Source organism: Falco peregrinus, chromosome 9 (assembly GCF_023634155.1).
Source record: "Falco peregrinus isolate bFalPer1 chromosome 9, bFalPer1.pri, whole genome shotgun sequence".
Lineage (NCBI taxonomy): Eukaryota > Metazoa > Chordata > Aves > Falconiformes > Falconidae > Falco > Falco peregrinus.
Window position 1 is genome coordinate 28401055 of NC_073729.1, and position 21400 is coordinate 28422454.

General features: G+C 41.3%; 1 protein-coding gene and 1 long non-coding RNA gene across 4 annotated transcripts; both read right to left on the bottom strand.

The window, feature by feature from the left end:
- Positions 1 to 3744: 3744 nt before the first annotated feature.
- On the bottom strand, positions 3745 to 8768 carry LOC114011733 (uncharacterized). Of its 3 annotated transcripts, XR_003553795.2 has the most exons (4): positions 6765 to 8768; positions 6554 to 6672; positions 6294 to 6385; positions 3745 to 5904 (listed from the first exon to the last, which is right to left on the bottom strand). It is a non-coding gene; the product is annotated as an uncharacterized LOC114011733 (long non-coding RNA). The 3 variants fall into 3 exon arrangements; XR_008748780.1 differs by having other exon boundaries at positions 6554 to 8768; XR_008748781.1 differs by having other exon boundaries at positions 6294 to 6390; positions 6554 to 8768.
- Positions 8769 to 12028: 3260 nt separating this feature from the next.
- On the bottom strand, positions 12029 to 21362 carry RAE1 (ribonucleic acid export 1). Its single transcript, XM_055814426.1, has 12 exons — positions 21259 to 21362; positions 20614 to 20710; positions 20362 to 20466; positions 19446 to 19538; positions 18952 to 19038; positions 17316 to 17402; positions 16988 to 17059; positions 16311 to 16418; positions 15859 to 15965; positions 15681 to 15756; positions 14962 to 15156; positions 12029 to 13378 (listed from the first exon to the last, which is right to left on the bottom strand). The coding sequence occupies exons 2-12, from the start codon at positions 20701 to 20703 to the stop codon at positions 13292 to 13294; spliced, it is 1107 nt and encodes a 368-aa protein (XP_055670401.1). The 5' UTR covers positions 20704 to 20710; positions 21259 to 21362; the 3' UTR covers positions 12029 to 13291.
- Between the last annotated feature and the right edge of the window lie 38 nt (positions 21363 to 21400).

Sequence of the window (21400 nt, forward strand, 5' to 3'; positions counted from 1 at the left end):
ATGGTACAGATATTACAGGCACAGGGTCTGATGAGCTGTTACCACAAACACAGCAGAGAAGATAAGAGAGAGCAAGTAAGGGTAACTTTATGGGAACTGATTTTTAAATTTTCTGACATTTTTTCCCCCTCATTCTTCTGATAAGCAGTCATCCTCCCCAAAACACTGACAGATTAAATCCAGCCATCAGATCAAAACTGCAGGAGTTCAACAGAGCTGATTTGCTGATACATTTATTGTAGTAAAATCACAGGAGAGTACCCAAGAAGAGAATGTTTCAAGTTTCCCTGGTCAAAGAGCGCTCCTGCAGAGACAGGCGCATCTCAAGGTACGAAGCTGCCTTGGGGAACGCTGCACAATGCTTAACACAAATCTGAAGCAGACTGCGAGCAAAAAGGGGAACACATATCCGATACATGCTGTTGTAGGGCTGTATTTAGTTCTCTGTAGTTATTAAGAAATAAAACACTGGTCAATCAATGAGATGGCTGGGATTAAAGTCATCTCTAGCAGCGGTGTCCAACCATCCATATTCTTAATGTATAGGATTTGTATTGCAAATCCAGAGCATCCTTTCCTCATACAGATTGGGAAGATTAATTTTATGATAACTCAACATAGTTCAGAGAACTCACTGGCTTTTTTACTTACATGTTAATCTATTCCTTGAGGCTTATGCAAAACTGATACACAAAGGCTCCTTCTGGTGGACTTCACCAGCAGTATCCAAGACGAAATGGAGCAGCTGCAGATCACCAAGCCAAGCATCCTGGCTTCCACTGAAAATCTTAGAGAAGGTGGCACTGCAAGACCATCCAGGTACAGAACCATGTAGAAACGGTCCCTGTCTAAAGGAAAAAACACAAGTTATGGCAGAGAGAGTTGTAGCTCTGGGAACACAAGAACAGGACAGAGAGATGGGGAAAGAGTAGCATATTCATTGGAGGAGCAGCGCTAGCCCTGTTCCTTGCCCTCTGCCACCTTTTCTGTCCTTGTCTCTGCCTTAGGAGGCAGAGGTAGAATGAATGTCAGTGAAGTTCTGTTGTGCTCTCCTTGTGTACTTGTCTGAGCATTTCCCTTTCTTCCCCTGGTGTCTTTGGGAGAATTCTGTTGAGACAGCCCAGGTCTGACGTGAAAGCCATTGAAGACCCTCCCTCACTTCTTAGGAAACAGTTGGACTCAATGGTCTTAAAGGTCTTTTCCAACCTAAACAATTTATGATTCTATGAAACCGATGGGTTTTTATCTTTAAAATGGAGCAGGGCTACTGTGGAGCTCTGACCTTTTTCAGTTTCTGCTGCTGCTTAGCCAAGACTTCGTTGCTGTAGGGTGGTGCCCTTTGGTTTTGTCATGGATACCCACTTACTGGTTATTGCAACAAGAGTAGATGAAACAACCCTCTTAGAAGCTCCGCAGTTAAATAAGTAAGCCGGAGAGCAAGGGACTTACTGTGGGAACTGTTTGGTTTGTTAGTTTTACTAATGCTCAGTCTGGATGCTGGCCACCAGCTAGGCTGTGAACAGTAGCGTAGCTGGGAGATCTTGAGGGACGCTGCATTCAGTGGCATTTGGTTTAGGTTATAGCAGGAAATTCTGCATCTGGACCCTTTGTCTCAGATTTTCTGCTTTGATGCCCTGAACACACCATGAGCATTGCTTAACTCAGAGCTGCTGCTGCAACAAGAATTAAAAAATAAAAATTCTTCCCCTTTGGGCCACTTGTAACAAAATACTCGAGTAGAGGATGTTCCTAATCAGGACTGCTTTTTGAATAGAGTTTTGTTTTGGTAGGAATCTTCCAACAGGACTATTTCCTCTTCTGAAGTATTTCAGTACTGGGGATGCTGAGTAAGCTCTATTTCCTTTGCTGGCTACACTAGTTACGCAGGAGCAGACGATCAGCTCTAGTGGTCACAGAATGATCTGAATGATGCAAGCAACCTGCGATAACATACTAAGATGTTACATGGATACGAACATTGGTAAATCTGGGATTGACAGAAGCAACAAATGGGACACCTGACTCTGCTGGAACACACACACGTTTTGGAGAGAGTGGTGAAAAGAAATGTCCTAAAGACTAGTTCTACTTTTCCAAACTGTCCTGCCTTCCCACTTTGACATCCCTTTGCAAAATGAAAGTTGTGTGTCTGTACCATGACAAAGGACAAACTGAATCACAGCAGCAGCTAACAGGATTCCCTAAAAATTAAACAGAGTTTAGGGAGAGAAATTGCAGAGCTCATAGCTGCTTGGAGGGTCTTGCCACAGCAGGAAAGCAGAGCTGCAATGTAAGCCTTTGATAGGAGTCTAAATAAAAAACAGGCATAAGAGGAATAATGGCCAATGAAACCAAGAGTCTGTGCCATCACATTGATCATACACCTGCAACTATCAGCAAAGACTGGACTTCCACATTCAGGAACGTTGTGCTTTGTTCTTTATGGATGGTATGTGTCCAGAGCTTGCTGTTTCTCCCTGCCGCTGCTCTGGCCCTGCACTTCCCAGGAGCAACAGGTAATGTTAGGAATCAAAGTCCACTGGATGGATTTCCACTGCTACTGCTGGGTGCTGCCACTGTCAGAGCTTCCTTTGCTTCTCTCTACCAGATGAGTTGTGGCAGGAAGACTCCCTGCAGCTCACACCGCCACCATCACCCTTTCCTGAGTTTCTTGGAGCCTCAGCTGCTCGCAGTAGCTTGGCCCTTCTTCCACATGCTCTTGTGTCTGTCATGCCTGTCACAGGGGAAGAACGAACCACCCATCTGGGACCAAGGACTGGCTCAGCAAGGAAGGGTGCTTCAGTGGGCTAGTGGTGCACATGTGCTGCAGTACACCTGGAGTAGTCAAACCTACATTTATTGGTGCTGGTATCAGCAAAGTGGCACTGGTTACTCTGCTCTTGGGCAATTTCTCCTCCGTGATCTGCAGCACGCTGTTTATCATCGGTAGCCTCCTGGGAGTTGTGTGTGTGAATGTCCCAGGCAAACAGACTACCCAGTCCTGGCAAAGCGTGGGGAGCTGGAATGAGAATGCACCAAGGGTGCTGTAGATCTGGTCGGGCCTGCCAAACAGGGATTGTCATGGTTGGACAGCAGAGAGCTGGGCTGGCTTTCTGAGCAGTGAAAATACTGTCCTTGATTAGAATAGTGACTTGCTTTCTGGCATTGTTGGCATCTATACCAAATAGTTTTGTTATCATCAGTATTGTAAACTCTTGGCCTAGAGCAATAGTAACCCTTGCCTTCCCTGCGACCTTGGGGATAGTCGCTTTTTGGCCTATTAGTGAATAAACTAATGAAAAGTGCTGTGATGTTCATATTGCAACTAAATCATGCAACAAATCCATGAAACCCTGCACGAGCTTACTTTAGTTTCTTCTTTCCTTTGTAGGAGAAGGCAGGAAAGGAACAGGACAAAGCAAACGACTCATGTTGGTTTCTGGACCAGAAGTTTCTATCCAGATATCCACAGCTCCTCCATCGGTAGTAAATAATGGTGAACAGAAGCTGTAAGAGAAAGAGGGATCCAGCAAACGTTTTCCTGCTACTGACAGCACTAGGCGATGTCAGAAAAACATTGAATACATAGGACAAAATACTGCCCATTTCCTCAAATTTACCTTGGCAATGCCATGGAGGAAGAACCTCTTCAGGGACAGGGTCAGGTATCCCAAATCTGAAAGGCTGAGCAGAGCATGGGGAGAAGGGAGGGAAAGACAAAGACACAAACCCACTAGTCATCGTCTCCTGAACACAACCTCCAATACAGATACTGTTCCTCTCCTCAATTTCTGCACAGAAATTCTGTCTTGCTCTAATGGAAGTATTGTCCCACCTCTCTCAGGCTGGGATTTAATTATCAGACAAAAGGGTTTTCCTCCCTGAAAAAGTTCATTTAGAAAACACATTCCATTTGAGTCAAATGCAAATCTTGCATCTCAAAATAGTTCAACAAATGTTTTCACTATTTCAATTTTATGTTGTACTTTGGGAAAATATTATTTGTAACTTCCTACTTTTGTTAGTGTTTTGAAAAAACATAAACTGCATTTTAAAATGAGGAATGAATCATTTTGTATTCTTTAAGGGAAGGAAGCAGAAATTTTCAGGTATTTTGAAACAGTATTAATAATTTTTTTTTTCAAATATTTGTTGAGCCATTACATTAAAACTAAGTGGTATTTTCTGATCAAAAAAAAAGGGAAAAGAAAATTCCAGAAAGTTCCTAACAATCTCTGCCAAAGCTGCCAGGGCCACATCCCTTTTCCACACCCAGGACCTTTTCATGGGATTACACCTAACGCTGGTAGCACAAACCAAGCAGGAACTGCCCACCCACTCCAACCAGGGAGTAGTCAGGACACAGAATGTTGAACAAGATGTCTCAGCTCTAGGACAGACAACACAGTTGTATGGGCATAACAGACATTCTTAACAGCTGAAGAAAAGTGAATTCAGAGCTGGAACACATCAACAGCACTGGATCAGACCTCAGGTGGGCCCTTTCTATCCAACTTCCCACAGTGAGCACAGCCAGGTGTCACCCATCTGGATCGCCTCCTTAATCTAGTGCTGTTCTCTTCTCCAGGTTGCTGTATTTCACACTTTACTAATACAGACTCTTCTGCCTTGTCACATCCAATAAGATAAATAATCCATCTACATCTACTCTGATATCACCCTTCCACTTTCTCATACTTTTAGAAGGTATTTAACACCCACAATGAACCTGGCCAAGTGAGAATACCATACACACACACACACACACAAAAAAAAAAAAGATAGGCATGGTATGTAATTAAACTTCTTTACAGGTTTAGTTAGAAACTCTTAGAGCCTTCTAGTTGCCATGTCTACTCTATTCAAACACAAGGCAGCAAAGATCCGTTGCAGGGGCTCTGAACAGGATATGAACACAATTGAGCTGTCAAGACATCAAAACAACATATCAGCACTGGAAACAAAAGCTATATCCATGGAGCCTGCAAAGGTATTTAAAATGAAAAACACAGTTACCTGGACAGCAGTCTGGGCAGAATGATTCTGGTTTCTACTTCCCAAAAGGCCTGAAATGTGCCTTTTACAAAAATCCCCGTCACCACACTGCCACAGGGCAGCACAGTCGCAGGCCGCAAGGGTCAAATCTCACTCGGGTGATGCCATCCAGCCCCTTATAGTACAACACCCACAGCAGCCGGCTGGAGCATCGCAGCCATCGCTGATGAGGAAAAGCCATCAACAGTTCAACAGGCAATTGCCAGCAATATGATGTCCTCACCATCACAGGAGGACAATGACATCAGCTGAATGTGACAACTGAAACGAAGGCAGGCCATTTCCTCCTAAATCACAGCCCAGCCACTACATCGTGCTCTCAGTTAGTGGGCAAGCACATAGAGAAGAGCATAAGACAATAAAGAGGGTAGGCATTACATACATTCTCAGAAAGACAAGAAGGTCGATAGGTCAGTTGATCTGTATTTTTAAAGTCAAGTCAAGCTTATGGATGAAGCCTATAGATTGGTACTAAATCAGGAAATCCATCCTCTTTCCTGGAGTATGCTTTTCCTTTTGCCAGCCTGGGGGTGCTAAAGGAGACCAGCCTCAAAGAACATTTTCATCAGCCAACAAGAAGAAAACCCAGCTTTTCTGAAGTTTCCTTACCAAAGGGCAGCTTTGGCAGCACTGTTCATGGAGATAAGGAGGCCTAGTCAGAGCCAGGTGGTAGCAAGTAGGTTCTCAGATGACTCCGTGATAGGCAAGTTACTACTGGGGAACCTTTCCTTGGGCCAAGCCATGTTCAGAATAGTTAGGAAAGTTCAATCACCTTCTTTTTCATTTCCCCACTGCTGCTGGCAGGACTGCCAAAGAAAGGTGCTCAGATGATGGACTGGATGACCTAAGCTATTGTGAAAGACATAGGGCAGCGTTACAGAATGGCTTGAATTGCCAACGGTTGAAGAAAAGCTCAATAGGAGAAGTGTTCAATGAAAAGGTTTTGCTGAGCTATTCTCTTTTAATACACACCTTCCATATTTTTGTGTTTTTGTGAAAACTTGTTTCAGTCCAGTGAATGTGTTTCTGAAATGCTACATACTAATGTTTGGTCTGACAACATTCAACAGATGTGAAAGTGGTTCTTTACAAATGTATAGGTACTGTTCCATAAATTAAACATTAATGCATAAATAACCAATTACTGTCTGCAACCCTGCTGCTTCAGACTATGAATGAACTTTATGTAGAAAAAAATCTCCAAGGAAAAGAGTCAGATACCTGCAGAAAGCAATTACCTGTCAGTAAGTGATATCCGTCCTTTTGAGCTCTTATAAATCCCACTCTGTTACAGCAGGAGCATGGTGGACAGCTGGAGCATGGCAGACAGCTGTCCTTCCAAAGAAAAAAAAGATTGTATTTTAACTCCGGTTTTAGTCATTTGAGAGTAGTTTGAGCTACTGCATTATCTCTGCACTTTACAGAGTTGACAGTGGCTCAGGAAAAGGACATTTGAACTCACAACTTTCTGGGAGATGGCACAATTGTGATTAGGTACCTTGGGAGGGTTTGAAGAAAACCCATTGCTTGAGTTTTGCCTTATAGTGTTCCCAGGAACTGAACATTACCATTGTCCTCATCTGGTCCAGCAAACCAAAATTGTGCAGCACTAACGATCTGCATTTAAGAAACGTTAATGACAGAAAGCATTCAGTTTCAAACTACAAAGCATTGGTTCATACACCATAACATAAGGAGACTTAACCGACCTGGGTATTTAACGTGCAGTTTCCAGCATTTTTCTGTTATTACAACAAACTCATCATCAGATCTCAGCATATACATTTCATATGTATAAAGCTGTATTGCCTGCAAAAGATATACTGGACATTAAGGGGTAAACTTGCCCTATTCACAGTTAAGAGCATTACCTTAATCTTTTATCTAGGCCTGCTTTTCAGTGGCACTTGATACAGGAGCTATACGAAACACTTCCTTGAATACATAAAGCCAGAGATTGAGTTACACATGATTGAAGATCTATGCCACTCGTAAGACAAAAGCTCCTATATTACCTGGCACATGCCTGCTAAATTATTGAAGTGTCTCTTCAAACTGAATATATTCGGTGGATAATTAGTCAACAGAAGAAAACGGTCTCTCTTTACAAAGCTAACGTTGACGGGTATTGTGTCTTATGCACTGTAATAAGTATTTGCAGAACTGATGCAACACAAACATTGGGAATTGCTCTGTCAATGCACAAGTGCTGCCGAGGCACACGCCCCCCCTTGTGATACTGCCTCTGTCTCATGTTACCTTACAAGCAAGTCTTAAACAGCACAAATTCCTTTTCCCCAGTGTAGCCCTGGCCCTGTTTCAGCAGCAGGTACAAGGCTTGCTTTGCATTTGGGGAACGAGGCTGACCAAACTGCAGTAGCTGTCTGCCAGCCTGACTCCAGCCCCTGCTGCTGCGTCCAGCGGCACCTGCCCAGGGCACCTTCGGATTCATAACACTTGTAGCTGTGGTACCCCAGAGTGCCACTCCAGCAGCTGTATTCTCAGGAGCTCCTTTCCTGCTGCAGGTTCTTGGGAGCACGGGCTACTCCATGTGTACGCAGATCATACCGCACAATGAGAGCACAAGCATCTGCCTGCTGAAGCCATCACAGCCAGCCAGCCGCCGTGCTTCGTTTATTCTGACCTGGCAAGGGAAGAGTGGTAGCAACTTCCACATTTAAAATGGTTGTCCTATTGCTCAGAGCAGTAGGATGGTCTCCGTACTGCCCTTACATAAATCTAAGCTTAACTGGAGATAAGAACAGATGGCTTTCAGCTGTTTGAATGTGAGCTGTAGGATGAAATACACAGTTCTAGCAGCTCCAGCTCACAGCCTGAGGTGTTCAGACAACGCTCTGTCAATACAAATATTACTGGGGGTGGGGGGGGTGGGGGGGGTGTTCTTTCAAATTACTCCTGTCACAAAGGGGACAGACAGGTTTTTTTAGGCAGCCTTGCTGGAATGATGATGGCACTACATCATAGTTACAGTTAAAGCTTTATTTTCTTAATGGGATACTACGATTAGTGTAGCACAGAATTCATTGTTGGAATGGCACAGGATTTCTACAAGTAGAGTCAATATAGTACAGCCTATAAGTAGCATAATACAGAATTTATAATACAACTTACCTTGTAGTTTCTTATCACCTGGGCCATCTGCAGATTGGGTCAGATCTTAATATGTGGTTTGCTGTACGAATATAACAATCTAGATTCAAAGTTCATATAAAAGAATACAAGTTACTCAGCCTTGGAGGAAGCAGATGATGGTGGAAGCATCCATGGCCACAGGGTCTCACTGTCCAGCAGCAGCAGTTTGGGTCCAAGGTGCCCAGGTAGGACTTGCAACTGCCTGATTTTACAGACAGCGCTGTGTGCTGCTGCGCTTCCCTGCTCAGCGATGGGGTCACCAACACCAGGCTGGCCAGGCATCTGCGACCTTCAAGGCTAGCAAGGAAGGTGGCCAGGAGCCTTGAGGCCAGCCAGCAGGGGAAGAAGAAATCCATTTGGTTTGTCTGCTTGGTTCACAGGACCTTCAGGGCCTGATAAGGAAAGGGAACAGATACATGACACACTCGGTCATAAAGAATGGTTACTTGCCTTATAAAATGGCGTTAGTTATGCTAAGGTCAGGAACAGGGCTACTGGGCACACATGGCCCAGGGAAAAAATAGCTACATAGGCTAAATAAGCAATTTAAAAAAATATTCAAATCTTGTAATTCAAGAATATTTCTTCCTCTCATTATCTTGTGCATTTCTCAGCTTTAAAAATGAAAATAGAAAAAGAGATGACATTTCAAAATTTTTGAAAATAAAAAATAAAATTTAAAAAAAAAAATTAAAAAAAAATAGCCCTTCAATTTAAGAGCTTATCACTGAGCTTACCTGTCTGGTTCTTAGTGAAGTATTTTTATTGGCTTTTTTTCTTTCTGCCTTCAAGAAATCGAGTTTAGGAAAAAAAACCCTAGAGCTGCTCACCAGTTTTAAACCTACAGTCTCCTATGATAGGAGAAACCCAGCTAAATTATTAAGATTTTTCTCAAAACAGGAAGTTAATTAGAACACTAGTAACCAACAGTCCAGCTCATATGCTAACGCACTCAGCTCCACCCTCACCGCATTCTAAACTCCTTAAATGTCTGGTCCCCCAACATGCTACCGACACCTTTAAGGCTACCTGGGTCCCCAAAACTCAGGCAGCCGGGCAGAGGTGTCTCTGAGCAGCTAAAAGAGCATCTCTCCGTTTGTTATAAAAAGGTTTGTATTTATGGATAGGCATCATTTACACGCCTGTAAAACTCAAATTAAAAAGTATTTCCACTTTGCATGTTATCTTCCTCCATTCTCTGCGGAATTTGGGACAGCTCCATACGGCCAGGGACTGCGCTGTGCTACAGCAGCGCTTAAGGAGCCATCAATGCCTGCCATCTCCTGGCACGGCAGGAGATCTACATAACAGCTTGAAATGCACTTCCAAAGCCTTCTGCGCATGCTGCACCCGCCAGCGTTGAACATTCCATTAGGGAATGGGGTTTATTCTGACTTGGTTCCATTCGTTATTTTGTGTGGCAGCGCTAGAGGATGACTCGCCCCCGGCAGGCGAGCTGAACAGCCTAGGGAAAATGTTTTACAGAGTCAACCTCCATCAAAAACTTTTGAAAGCAGTTAGTCTCACCCCAGGCTGCAAATGACATGTAGCTAGCCAGTCTGGGTACGTAAAAACATAACAGCATCAGCCTTAACATTTCCTTTTGCCCTGGTTCATCTCTGCAAACAGCAACAGCAGAAAAGCAAGCGAGAAGTGGCTGCCAGTGTTTCAAAGGCCAGACAGCGCAAACCTTCTGAGAGCAGTTTGACACAAACCCTTATAGGGGGCAGTTGCCTTTGCAGACAATGTGTAAACAGCATTTAATCACATCTAAACTGAATGCCTAATGAATGAAGGCCTAAGCAATAGTTTTATTGAAGTTTCCCACCTAACCCCACCTCTATCCCAAATCCATACTTCTGTGGAGAATGACTCAAACTAACCCGTTTTCCTAGCCTAGGAGCCAGGCTGGAGTACTCACCCATTCAGCTATTGCATTTCATCTGACAGATGGTAAACTGGGATACTCTGCCTGCTTGCCATTGTGCAAACACGGCTTGCTTTCATTTGTGAAAGGCTTTAGCACACAAACTTTCTGTCAGTTGCTTAATTTTCTGAAATACACTTCATTAAACCAACATTCAAGACCACCAACACATGAGGCTAGCACGGGGAAGGTTAAGATAGCTTATCTGAAAATGTTTATTATAAATGTATCCATTTGGCGGAAGGCTTAACTGAGTTGCTACTTATTACCAAAGATAATTTTTCTGCAATAACACACAAACATTGACAGCAAGTTTTCAAAAAAATTGATGAAGTTATTCTATAAATCTAACATTCCTACAAAAAAATTGATGAAAGAAGTTATTCTATAAATCTAACATTCCTACAATTATCTCTGGGTGCACATTAGACTCTTACATTCTTCATTCACAATTTTTTGGACAGGTAACTGCCACAGAATAGCAAGTTGATACATTTCCAGAACATGCGCTAACACTTATTTGTGTGTGAATAAGCTCTTACTACATGTTTGATGCTTGAAGGGATACAGCTGTGTGTACTTTACACCAGAACCTCACAATAATTCCAAGGAGGAGTAAATTACCAAAGCATTCTCTTAACTTGGGTAACGGGGCGGGGGGGATAAAAAAAAAAATAAAATCGAAGTTCTCTGTCCTCCCCATTGAATATACCTAATATGCACAGCAACGTAAAGGAAAATATGCCCTTCTAAGACTAGTCTGAACAATTAGCGTGATGACTACATGATTCTGAAACCTCACCAACAGACAAAAAGAAATAGATTCGAATAGGAGAACAAGTACTCAGCATATTATTACAGAACTGTATTACCAAAGCAGGGAGACTTAAAGACAGTGCTGGCTTCTCATAATGAAAATGTGTTTTGGAACAAAAACTCTGTATCTGCTTAAGTAGGTGCAACTCCATTAGATCCAGTGGAAACACACCTGCTGAACTAGAGTGAATCCGTTTTCTCATCACTCATTCACCTTAAGTATTTAAACAAAAAAAAAAAGTATTTTTTTTTAAACAAGAAACAGATGATACACCAGTGGGAGTTCTGCACAGAGGAGATTAAATGGATGTGATCACTGGTGACCAAAAAAATAATAAAATTGTAATCCTGAGCCTGCAATTGCCTGTTGGTATTCATTTGACCAAGAAGCCTAGAAAAATGCACTAACTACCAAAGATTACTACATAGCAATAACAACCTTCAAAAAAAAAAAAAACCAAAACCAAAAGCAGTGTTTAGGCGAATGACCAGCTATTGATGTAGCTGCTGGAAATTCTTTCCTATCTTAAAGAAAACACATAGTCCACAAACGTGCAATCTAAAACCATGTAAAACATGGAAGTAAGGAAAAAAACCCAAGTATCTTGAGAAATAAACCCCAGAAAAGAGCATCCCAAAACAATGCCAACAGTAACAGACCTTCCTCAGCTATACAACCATACCAGACATGAAATATGCATGCAGCAAAAAATGATGGAACACCATAAAGAGAAGAGAGTCTTAAGTTAAAGGACCAGTAGGCTATAGAGAGTTTGAAGACTGTATGATTCATTTATACTGAAGACAAAATTTTCAGGTGTTCATAGCAAGGAAATTGATTCAACAAAAGGCCTTTCACAGTAGTCCTCTTAATTCTTTGACACAAAACCACAGGAATAATTTATAATGAAATAGCAACTGGAAAATGTATTAGATTTCCAGCTCAAGCAGCTGGGTGAAAAGTATTTTATTTGCAGAAAATGTGTCTAAATTACAGTGAAAGACAAGAAGCTGCTTTTAGAAGTGAATCACACCACCTTGCCCATGTTATTATAACAGAACTTTTGAATATAAAAAAAGCATTTAGTAAAAATTTTATTTGAAATGCAGCATGAATCCATAACCATAAGTGTTGCAACATACAGTTTTACAGAGAATTTGTACAATATGACAGGTATGTCTATACATGCGCCCCTCCCCATTATTATTATTATCAAACAAACAATAGTTAAACAGGAATAGTAAGCATTCACTTCTAAAAAGAAAACTTTGGCATGTATACAACTGGCTAGTTAAAAGTAAACAGTGGTAGATTCAAGTCAGAAAGACCCACTTGTTTTGTTTCACAGCATTTTTGATCAGGATGAAACTCACCAGCACTATTTTCTACTTAATACAAAAATGAGTACTTTTCTTCAGTCCAGAATCCCCCGTTAAAGGACACAAAATTGTTAAGGAGAGATGTAAAAGAACCGACTTTTAACTCTAAAAGGGTATCAGGTTTAAAGCAGTTTAGGCCACAAGTGCTTTGCACACGTTGGTTTGGTCATGAAGAAAGCAAAACCTTTAATGGTTTGCTCATGTTACTGAGCTCCACACCACTTGGCACAGCTGGCAATTTCTCCTTGGAACTAGAATAAGCATGAGTACAATTGGCTCAAGAGTCATGTCTGTTGCTGGAGCATAAGAAAAAAAATGAAGTAACATCTGCACTGTGCCCATCTTCTGTCTCGAGTTTCTGTCACTGCTGTTGGCCACTTACATACCGACCTAATTTGTCCAAAAAATGAGGGAAACAATTTGCAAAGCGTATCTTCCTGGCATACAGCAGGCAATGCTTCCATTTTAAAAAACAGAAAGCAACAGAAGAACCCCTGAACAATAGGTAACAACAAGCCTCCTTTGAGAAGAATTACTTGTAATTCTTCAAGTACTTACAAAAAAATACAATATTTATACAACTTTTCCAGAACTATTACAGTTAACATATTTTAATGTAGTACTAATAAAATAAATTCGTAGATACAAATGGTTGCACTTCTAAGCAGGAATAGCTAACCCAGATTTAGATTTTGCTGCAATTACATTATTGCTGTGGAAGAGAAGTGGTTAAGCCATGAATACTTGCCTCTTTCTCATACACATCGGAGTATCTAATTTGAACAACTTCTCCAGCAAATCAGAATACATTAAATGTAATTTTCACAGTTCCTGCTAAATGTTAGCGATCCAAAGCTGACTGAACCGTGGTGCAACAGGGCACAAATGGCAGAAGAGCAGTGGACTAGAGGCAAGAATGGCAGAAAACCAGTAGAGTAACGCAAGTCACGCTCATACTCACTACTTCTTATTCCTAGGCTTTAACTCCTCTGCCGCATTTCGCAGAAAAATGTAGTTTTTCTTTTGTGGATTATAAAATTCATGACCCTAAAAAGAAAAATCATCTGTATTTACTCTCTTCAAATAATAAATAGCAGCATTACTTTAGAATATTAGAATATGAAAATTTCTTTAGTTTGGTTTATTAAGATTTAATCTTAAGGTTTTTAAGACCAGATATCGGACAACATTGGTGGAATAGAAACAGCTTACTATAACAAGTATTTACAAGAACTGTGCATATAAAGTAAAATTTAAGGGACATTTATCCACTTTTAAAGTCTAAAAAAGACTTTTCATAAAAAAAATAACTACATACCCCTCAGCTCTACTTCACACATGCAGCATAAGAGCTCAATATGATTTTTTGCAGGGAAGAAACTAAAACTTTAATGGCCACCCAGTTTCACATAGTATTTTCTATCTTTTAAATGAAATAGGGTCACATTTTTTCAAAGTGCAAAAGTTCCACAGGCAACTGCAAAAATATCTGTTTCCCAGCTGCAGGTGCAAATATACTATTTTGCATGTTGACATTATTTGCATACACATTACCAACTCAATACACAGTTTTCAAATCGAGGAGAATAAACAGTAATAAAGCTATTAAAGTTCAACACACAACTTAAAAATTACTATCTCTACTTGACAGAAATGGTTCTAGAACGGTAGTACTTAGTACCTACTGGTTTTACTACTTAGTATTGGTTTACAGATCTGAAAGATACCTCAGTACGTATCTACCATTGCAGTCTACCCAAGCATTTAGAACAGCAGAATTCATCTGCCCTAGCTCCTAACAAAGTTACCATACTTCAGGCAACGTTCAGAAGACCAGATACAACGCAGTAAATGAAAATTTTGCTCTATTTGTGGCATGCAGTCAAGTTGATCTGTGTGATTTCTGCATTCATTTCAGTCAAAAACACAAGGATGATTATCCTCAAATTTAAAAGCACTAGTTAAGAGGAAAGCAATACTTTTCATGGAAGTTGCCATTCCATTAAAATCTGTTACATTTAAACTTTGCTACTCCCCTACTTAAACTATTAAGTAGAATTAATTTTCCACCTATTATGGGTTGCTGTGATTCTCTTGCATCTATGATTTATTGTTGAGTCAAGGCTGGAAGAGAAATACATAAATAAGCGCCACCAGCAAGCTACACTGAGTGGCACTGGAAATTTAGTCCAGGGAATTCAAGCACTGGTTTAAAGTGTTTATATCCACAGTCACAGTGCTCTTTTAAGTTAAGAGTCTGCACAAGAAGCAGAGATGTGCATTTCAAAGAGATGTGTGAGAACCTGTTAGGGTGCCCCATTGCCCCATGACACTCCCCACAGCAGAATGTGGGTCAGCAACTAAAATAATTCCCAAATCAAGTCATTGACATTTTACTCATCCACATTTGTATAATAGCATTGTTTAGCAATCTTATCCAACTGAAGCTAAAAACCAAAGAATGCGCTTGCTTCAGTGTTAAATTTCACCAGATGCCTAAAATGATCATTGTAAATTTTGTGAGATCAGAAAGGTTCAGCTATTATTTATAAAGAACAGTGAAATCCTCATAGGAAAAGGAGTCTTAGCTGTTGATTGCAAGTATGAATATGAATCTAACCCTTTCTTACCTTTGACCAATCATAACTGGAAGCATATGCAAATATATTGCCATTATGGTTGAAACAACAAGCAGATATTGGCTGGTCAAGTTGTTCTGATGTTTTTAGCTTCGTCCGTGCATCTTTATCCCAAAAGCTGAATCTACCATCAGATCCTACTGTTGCAAGAGTACCATGGACAGGATGAAAAGCGATACCATTCACCTGCAGAACCATAAAAAACAGTGTAAAACACCACACATATGAACAGATGATCGGAACACTAACAGATGTGCTGAATCCTTAGAGAGTAAACACACAGGAGAGATTTTTTTTTTTCCAAGTAAGAGTTCTTATTTTTTTTAAATATTTTCAGATATGCTCTCGGAGGAAGAAAACCAACTGAACAAAAACCACAGAAGCAGCAAGGAAAGCATCATCTTTTTTGTAGCACCTAAAAATTCAATGCATAACCCCACTACACAAATATATTAAGTATTGTTTCAATATCAGCAAAATTAACAAGTGTCATCTCCACCAAGATGATTTAATGAATGGCTGATCTGGTGCTTGTTGAGGAAAGTAAAACAATTTGTCTTTCCTCTTAAAGTATGACTAGTCTTGAAACACATGTCTAAGGTAACTTTAGGCAAGATAAAGCATCAAGGAGAACGAACAATTCATAGCCAATTTTACATCAAGAGTGTATACTGCCCTGCATGATACAGTGGTGTATGCTGAATACTTACAGCATAGATATCCTGAGGTGCTGATGTGTTTGTTCCATTGGAGCGATGACATTTAAAAGTGAAATTATCTTTTGCACTGGGGGGGGAAATAATAATAATAATAATGAAAAAGGTCTTTTTACTTTCCTCATTGTAAACCGAGCAATAAAGAAAGGATGTTTTATTAAATGATACTTACGGATTTGGGGGGTTGATATAATGAATAGCTACTCTTCCTTCAATACTTCCAAGGGCAAATCCAGTAGGTTTGTTCACTTTGTCTTTAAAAATAGCAACACAGCGATGCTAAATTTGAAAAAGATAGGACTTTAGACAAGAGTCTTGAAGGCCAGATTATCTGAATGGTATCTGTTTTCCATGGGGACACAAAACATCACATATATCAATGCAAGTAAAGCAAAACCACAAACAAGGTCAAGAGATAGGTCACATTCTGTTAAGAATTTGGGCCGCAGTATTTACATTTCTAAAACCTTGCGAAAATCAGTAACAGGTCAATGGCTATCCAGGACATGTGCCACACTAAGATAACCTGGTTTTGAAACACAGCTTGCTTTCACAAAAAACAATGGCAAGGCCAGAATTTCAACAATCTGTATAAATATTTATTACAAGCGTATTACAATTTACCTGGTGTTTAAGAGGAGATTCTATTCTTCTAAATTCAGAAGGTTGGTTCTCTAACTGATAAACTATCAAACCCCTTTCTGCAGTGGCCACAGCAGCCATAGGATGAACCTGGATAAGGTTGTAAAATAGTTTGGAAGAGACACACTTGTGTTAATTGCATGATGCAGAATTCTATTTATTATTTTACAGAAATGCCTGAAGAAGTTAAAGAAATTAGACTGTTTTCTGGTGGGAGGGGAAGGAGGCAAAGGGGAAGAAGAGAAAAGAGAAAAGGGGAAGGGGAAAAGAGCTCACTTCTAGACATATCTTCAAACAATCTGTTTTTCCCTACCATTCAGAAACTAAACATACCAAAAATCTTCTAATTATTAGGTGACTCTTCCAATGTCAATCACAACAGTAGTATAAAAACTCATCCAGAAATAAGGGTAGGTCAGCCCTAGTGCTGATTTGGTTTTGTGACATTAAAAGGATACTAAGCGTGTTTTCTCTGATGGAAATACCCATCTTCCAGAGCCTGATCGAGAAGATCGGTGTATGTTTTACTGCTAAAATCACAGAGATCAAATACTAACAGTCAGTATTTAGTATTAACCTACTGAAGCTTAAGGGACTCCCAGTTCATTCACACTCCCAGTCATCTAGCTGACACTAGTGTACTGTAAATCATGACTTACCACATCTGCACAGTAACATCTTTCAGGGAGCTGCAACGTCATCATAGGTGTTGGTGAACGGGTATCCCAGAACTGGTGGAAACAGAAAAATGAACTAATGCTTGGAGTTGACGATACATCATTTAAATTGCTTTGGTACCAACTGCATTGTTTTTACTAAGTTGTTTCTTTCTTGTCTGTAGTCAGAATACCACAACTCTCTGTGAAGTGAGGCTATTTCAGTAATCTGGTTTGTATTAGTGTCAATAAAGTATTTTCACTTCACAAATATTTTCATACACCAATTACTAGCATGCTTTGTGTCCATTTGTTCAGGTAAAACTCATACCTTCAAAGTTTTATCCCAGCTTCCTGTCATCACACAACTATAATTTGGTGCTTTAATCCAATGGATAGTCTTCACAGGAGCATCATGCTGAATTAAAAAAAAAGACAAACACACATACATTTACTAACAGTCCACATTCCTTCTTTACGCTCCTCATACTTTTGGTATGTATTTATACTTTTCATCCATCCAATAAGAGTGATTCGTTATTTCAGTTACAGCAGTTAGGATAACAGTTGGTCACGACCTTTCTGTGTTGTTGCGTGCTGTAAAATCACCCACATTAAAAAACCAAAGGTTCCAACACGACATCCTGCTTTCACCTAGGACAGAGTTAATTTTCTTCGTAGTAGCTGGTGCAGTGCTGTGTTTTGGATTTGGTGTGAGAACAATGCTGATAACACACTGATGTTTTTAGCTGTTGCTAAGCAGTGTTTACATTAAGTTTAACTGGAAAGGCTTTTCAGTTTCTCAGGCCTTGTCAGCAAGAAGGCTGGAGGGGCACAAGAAACTGGGAGGTGACACAGCCAGGACAGCTGACCCCAACTAGCCAAAGGGGTATTCCATACCATGGGATGTCATGGTTGACAGCTGCTCAGGGACTGGCTGGGCATCAGTCAGCAGGTGGTGAGCAACTGTACTGTGCATTGCCTATTTTCTTTTCTCCCTTCCCTTTGGATTTCCTTCCTCTCCCCTTCTCCCTCTTATTAATTATAGTTATTATTATTATTGGTTTGGTTTTTTCCTCCTATTATTAAATTGTTCTTATCACAACCCTTGAGTTTTATATTCCTTTCCAATTCTCCTCCCCATCCCACTGGAGTGGAGGAGGAAATGAGCAAGCTGCTGCCTGGTATTTAGTTTCTGGCTGGGGTTAAACCACAACAAATGAAGAGCTACAACCAAGTCACCCTACATATGGAAGATTGTCACAGCAGAAATAAAAATTACAAACATCAGGACTTTCTATTCATTTATAAAGGATATTATCTATCATGCTAAAAATCAACACTTTGTAATAAATTACGTACTGTATTAAACTAATAAAAAAACCCAGCTTCTGACAACAGCTACAGAAGTAAGGCCTATGTTAACTGCACCAACAAAATTTTAAAATCAAGGCTGAGAATCTGAATTTTATCACCTCAAATAAGATACCAGAAGTAATCATTAAAAGGACTAACTTTTTAAATTATACAACTGGTTACTCCTTTTAGCCACCATAACTACACATTCTATGAACAGACATTAACTACTAAATTGAGAAGGTAAATCACAATCCCTGTTACTGCTGCAGCAGAAAGCTGGCATTTCTGAAAGCAAATTAAACTTTTTTTCCCCTATAATGCAGCAGGGTGACTTAGTGAGATCACTGCAGCAATGGCAAAAAAACTCTCAAGTAAAAGAGAGGAAACAGCTGCACAGGTTATTCAAATCACTGATTGCAGGTCTCCCTATTCATGTGAACTTCATTACCTCAAAAATATAAAAAGTGCGCTACAACCTCTTCTCCATACAGCAGTATCTACTTTAGAAGCACTAAACATTAGCTTGATTTGCTAATAAGGATAGCTTTTAATAAAAACAGAAAAGAAAAAAACCCCACCACCTAATGGCTTGGGGCTTGCTTACTTACTTGTGCGATCTGAATAGCTTGATTACTGTTGAGATCCCACATTTTTGCAGTTTTATCGCAGGAAGCAGTAAATACTTTACTCCCATCCTAAAAATGACGAGTAAGGCCAAGAGATTAAACAGCTCTATCATATATTATGTATTAGAAAACTGTCAAGTCTTATTCTCTTCTAGTAATAGCATAAATTTAATGTAATATATACAGAGATTGCAAGACAAAGAAGAAACATAAAAATAGAAATTCATTTATGACTGTTGTAAAAGAGAAAACTGCTAGCTATTGCCTAGCTTTAAGAGACATTCTTACTTTAAACTTGCTTTTACTCTTCTTACACCCACATTAGTCTATTCTATTAGGACATACTAAGCACACATTTAAGTCTATACAATAATCATGGGCTGCATCTACCCGTGGCATTCATGTCTGTCTGGAAACCACATGCCAGTTTATTTAGAGTTTTGGTAAAAATTGTTTATTTTTAAATTGGAACATACATCACTCCAGCAGCCATCTAGAACAGGCCCTGTATGCATCTGCTGAGCCTTTGGAATTGTCTGTCCATTATCCTGAACTTCCCAGCAGCGAACCTGTAACAGGAGGAGCGCATACAGACATATTAACACCAAGAATTTAAAAAGACTTCTTGAAGATCCCAGACTTAGTTTATCCAGTGAAAAGTATGATTATAAACGCCAAGCTTTTTTCAGAACTAGTGAAACCTTATTTTCTCTGATTATGTTCCTTTTATCTGTACAGCCCCAATGCAACCCCACAACTTCAATTCCACCTCAAGAGTACATAACACCTCCCAGTGCTCTCCTGGAGAACCCTTAACCATCAGCTAGGAAGGAGCTACCTGCTGCAGGCTTCCAGCCAACAGACCAAGCAGAACAGTTAAAAAAAAGCACCTGTGTTTGTCTTCCCTCCCTGTTTGTGCCAGTTGGAATCTCACCCTTCAATCCAAACAAGCTTCAATAAGGTTAGAATCTTAACCTTTCTGAGATTTCACTGTCAAACTGGATGATTTACCATCGTGTTAATGGTTCTTATACCGGACAAAACATAACTATGTTAGCCTAACTGTATAAGAAAATGAAGCTAAAACCCAAACAAGTAGGAAAAAGAAAATTCAAACTCAAAAAACCAACAGGGAAAACACTGACTATATATACTGAGCTGAAGCTTGAAACACACAGGGGAATAACTTCTCAGGAGATCACAAATGAATTTCTCAGCTGAAGCAGTTCAGCAATGTCAAAAGTTAGTGTCTTGGCACCAGACACAAATTTTGCATTCTACAATGAGGAAGATTTTCAGGTGCCCTGGCACAAGTGTTTAGGATCACATTTTGCAGTTGAGTCATTAACAGTACCACTTTATTCATCCATAGGTTTGATTGAAAGTACTTACATCATTTGCCCATGATCCTGCAATGAGGAAATTACCCGGCAACGTTGGCGGACTAAATGCTAAACAAGATATGCTGTCATCAGGTGGAGATGTTACTTCAATATCCTATAAAGAACAAAAGAAAAAAAAATTGAAAACACATGTGAAAACTGTGCACCGAGATGCTATTGCTTCTATAGGGCGAGTCAGTAGGGACTACTGTGACACATGAAAGCACAGAACAGTGTCCCCACAGGGGTATAACACACATACCTTCATTGGATTGTGGTTATCTGCAGTTGTACTGCCAAACATGCCAGTCCCTCCTGTCCCAAAGCCTGATGTTGATCCAAACAGACTCATCCTTGCCCTGCAAACAAGGAAAAGCCTTCGCAAGGCCCGTAAGGCCCTCCGGCATCCCCAGGGCGCCCCACCGCAGCCCTACGCCAGCACACCCCTCACCCTGCCTAGAGGCGCCCAGGGATATAAAAATATACGAAATTTAAGAAAATAAATAACGCCACGCTTCTCGTTGCTGCTGGATCCCTGACACCTCACGGTCGGCCACCCTGCCCCCGCTGTCAGGGGTCCCTCTCTCCAGCCGTCCCCTGGCGAAGGCTAACCCCGCCGTGCCCCCCAGCCCTGCCCCAGCGCCCCGGGGGACCCCGCGCCGGCCCGGCCCAGCCCAGCCCGCCCCAGCGGGGCTCCCCTCGGGCACACGCCCCGGCACCGGCCCCCCGGTCCGGCACCGCAGCCGCCCGGCAGGCGAGGGCGGGGACGTACCGCTGCGCGGGGGCCCCGCTTCCCCACCGGCAGACCCGGGCAGCGGCCGGTGGGGAGGCCCGTTGGGGCGGCGCCGAGAGCGCTCCACGAGGGCCCTCTGGGGACACGAGGCGGCGGACGCCGACCCTCACTCACCCGTGTGGCGGGCCCGGCCCGCAGCCTCCAGCAACGCGGCCCAGCAGCTAACGCGGCGCGACCGGCAGGCAGGCCGCGTCCCTTTGCGCAGGCGCGGCGGCCGGGGGGGGGGAGGGGGCGGCGCCTGCGCCCTGGGCCGGCG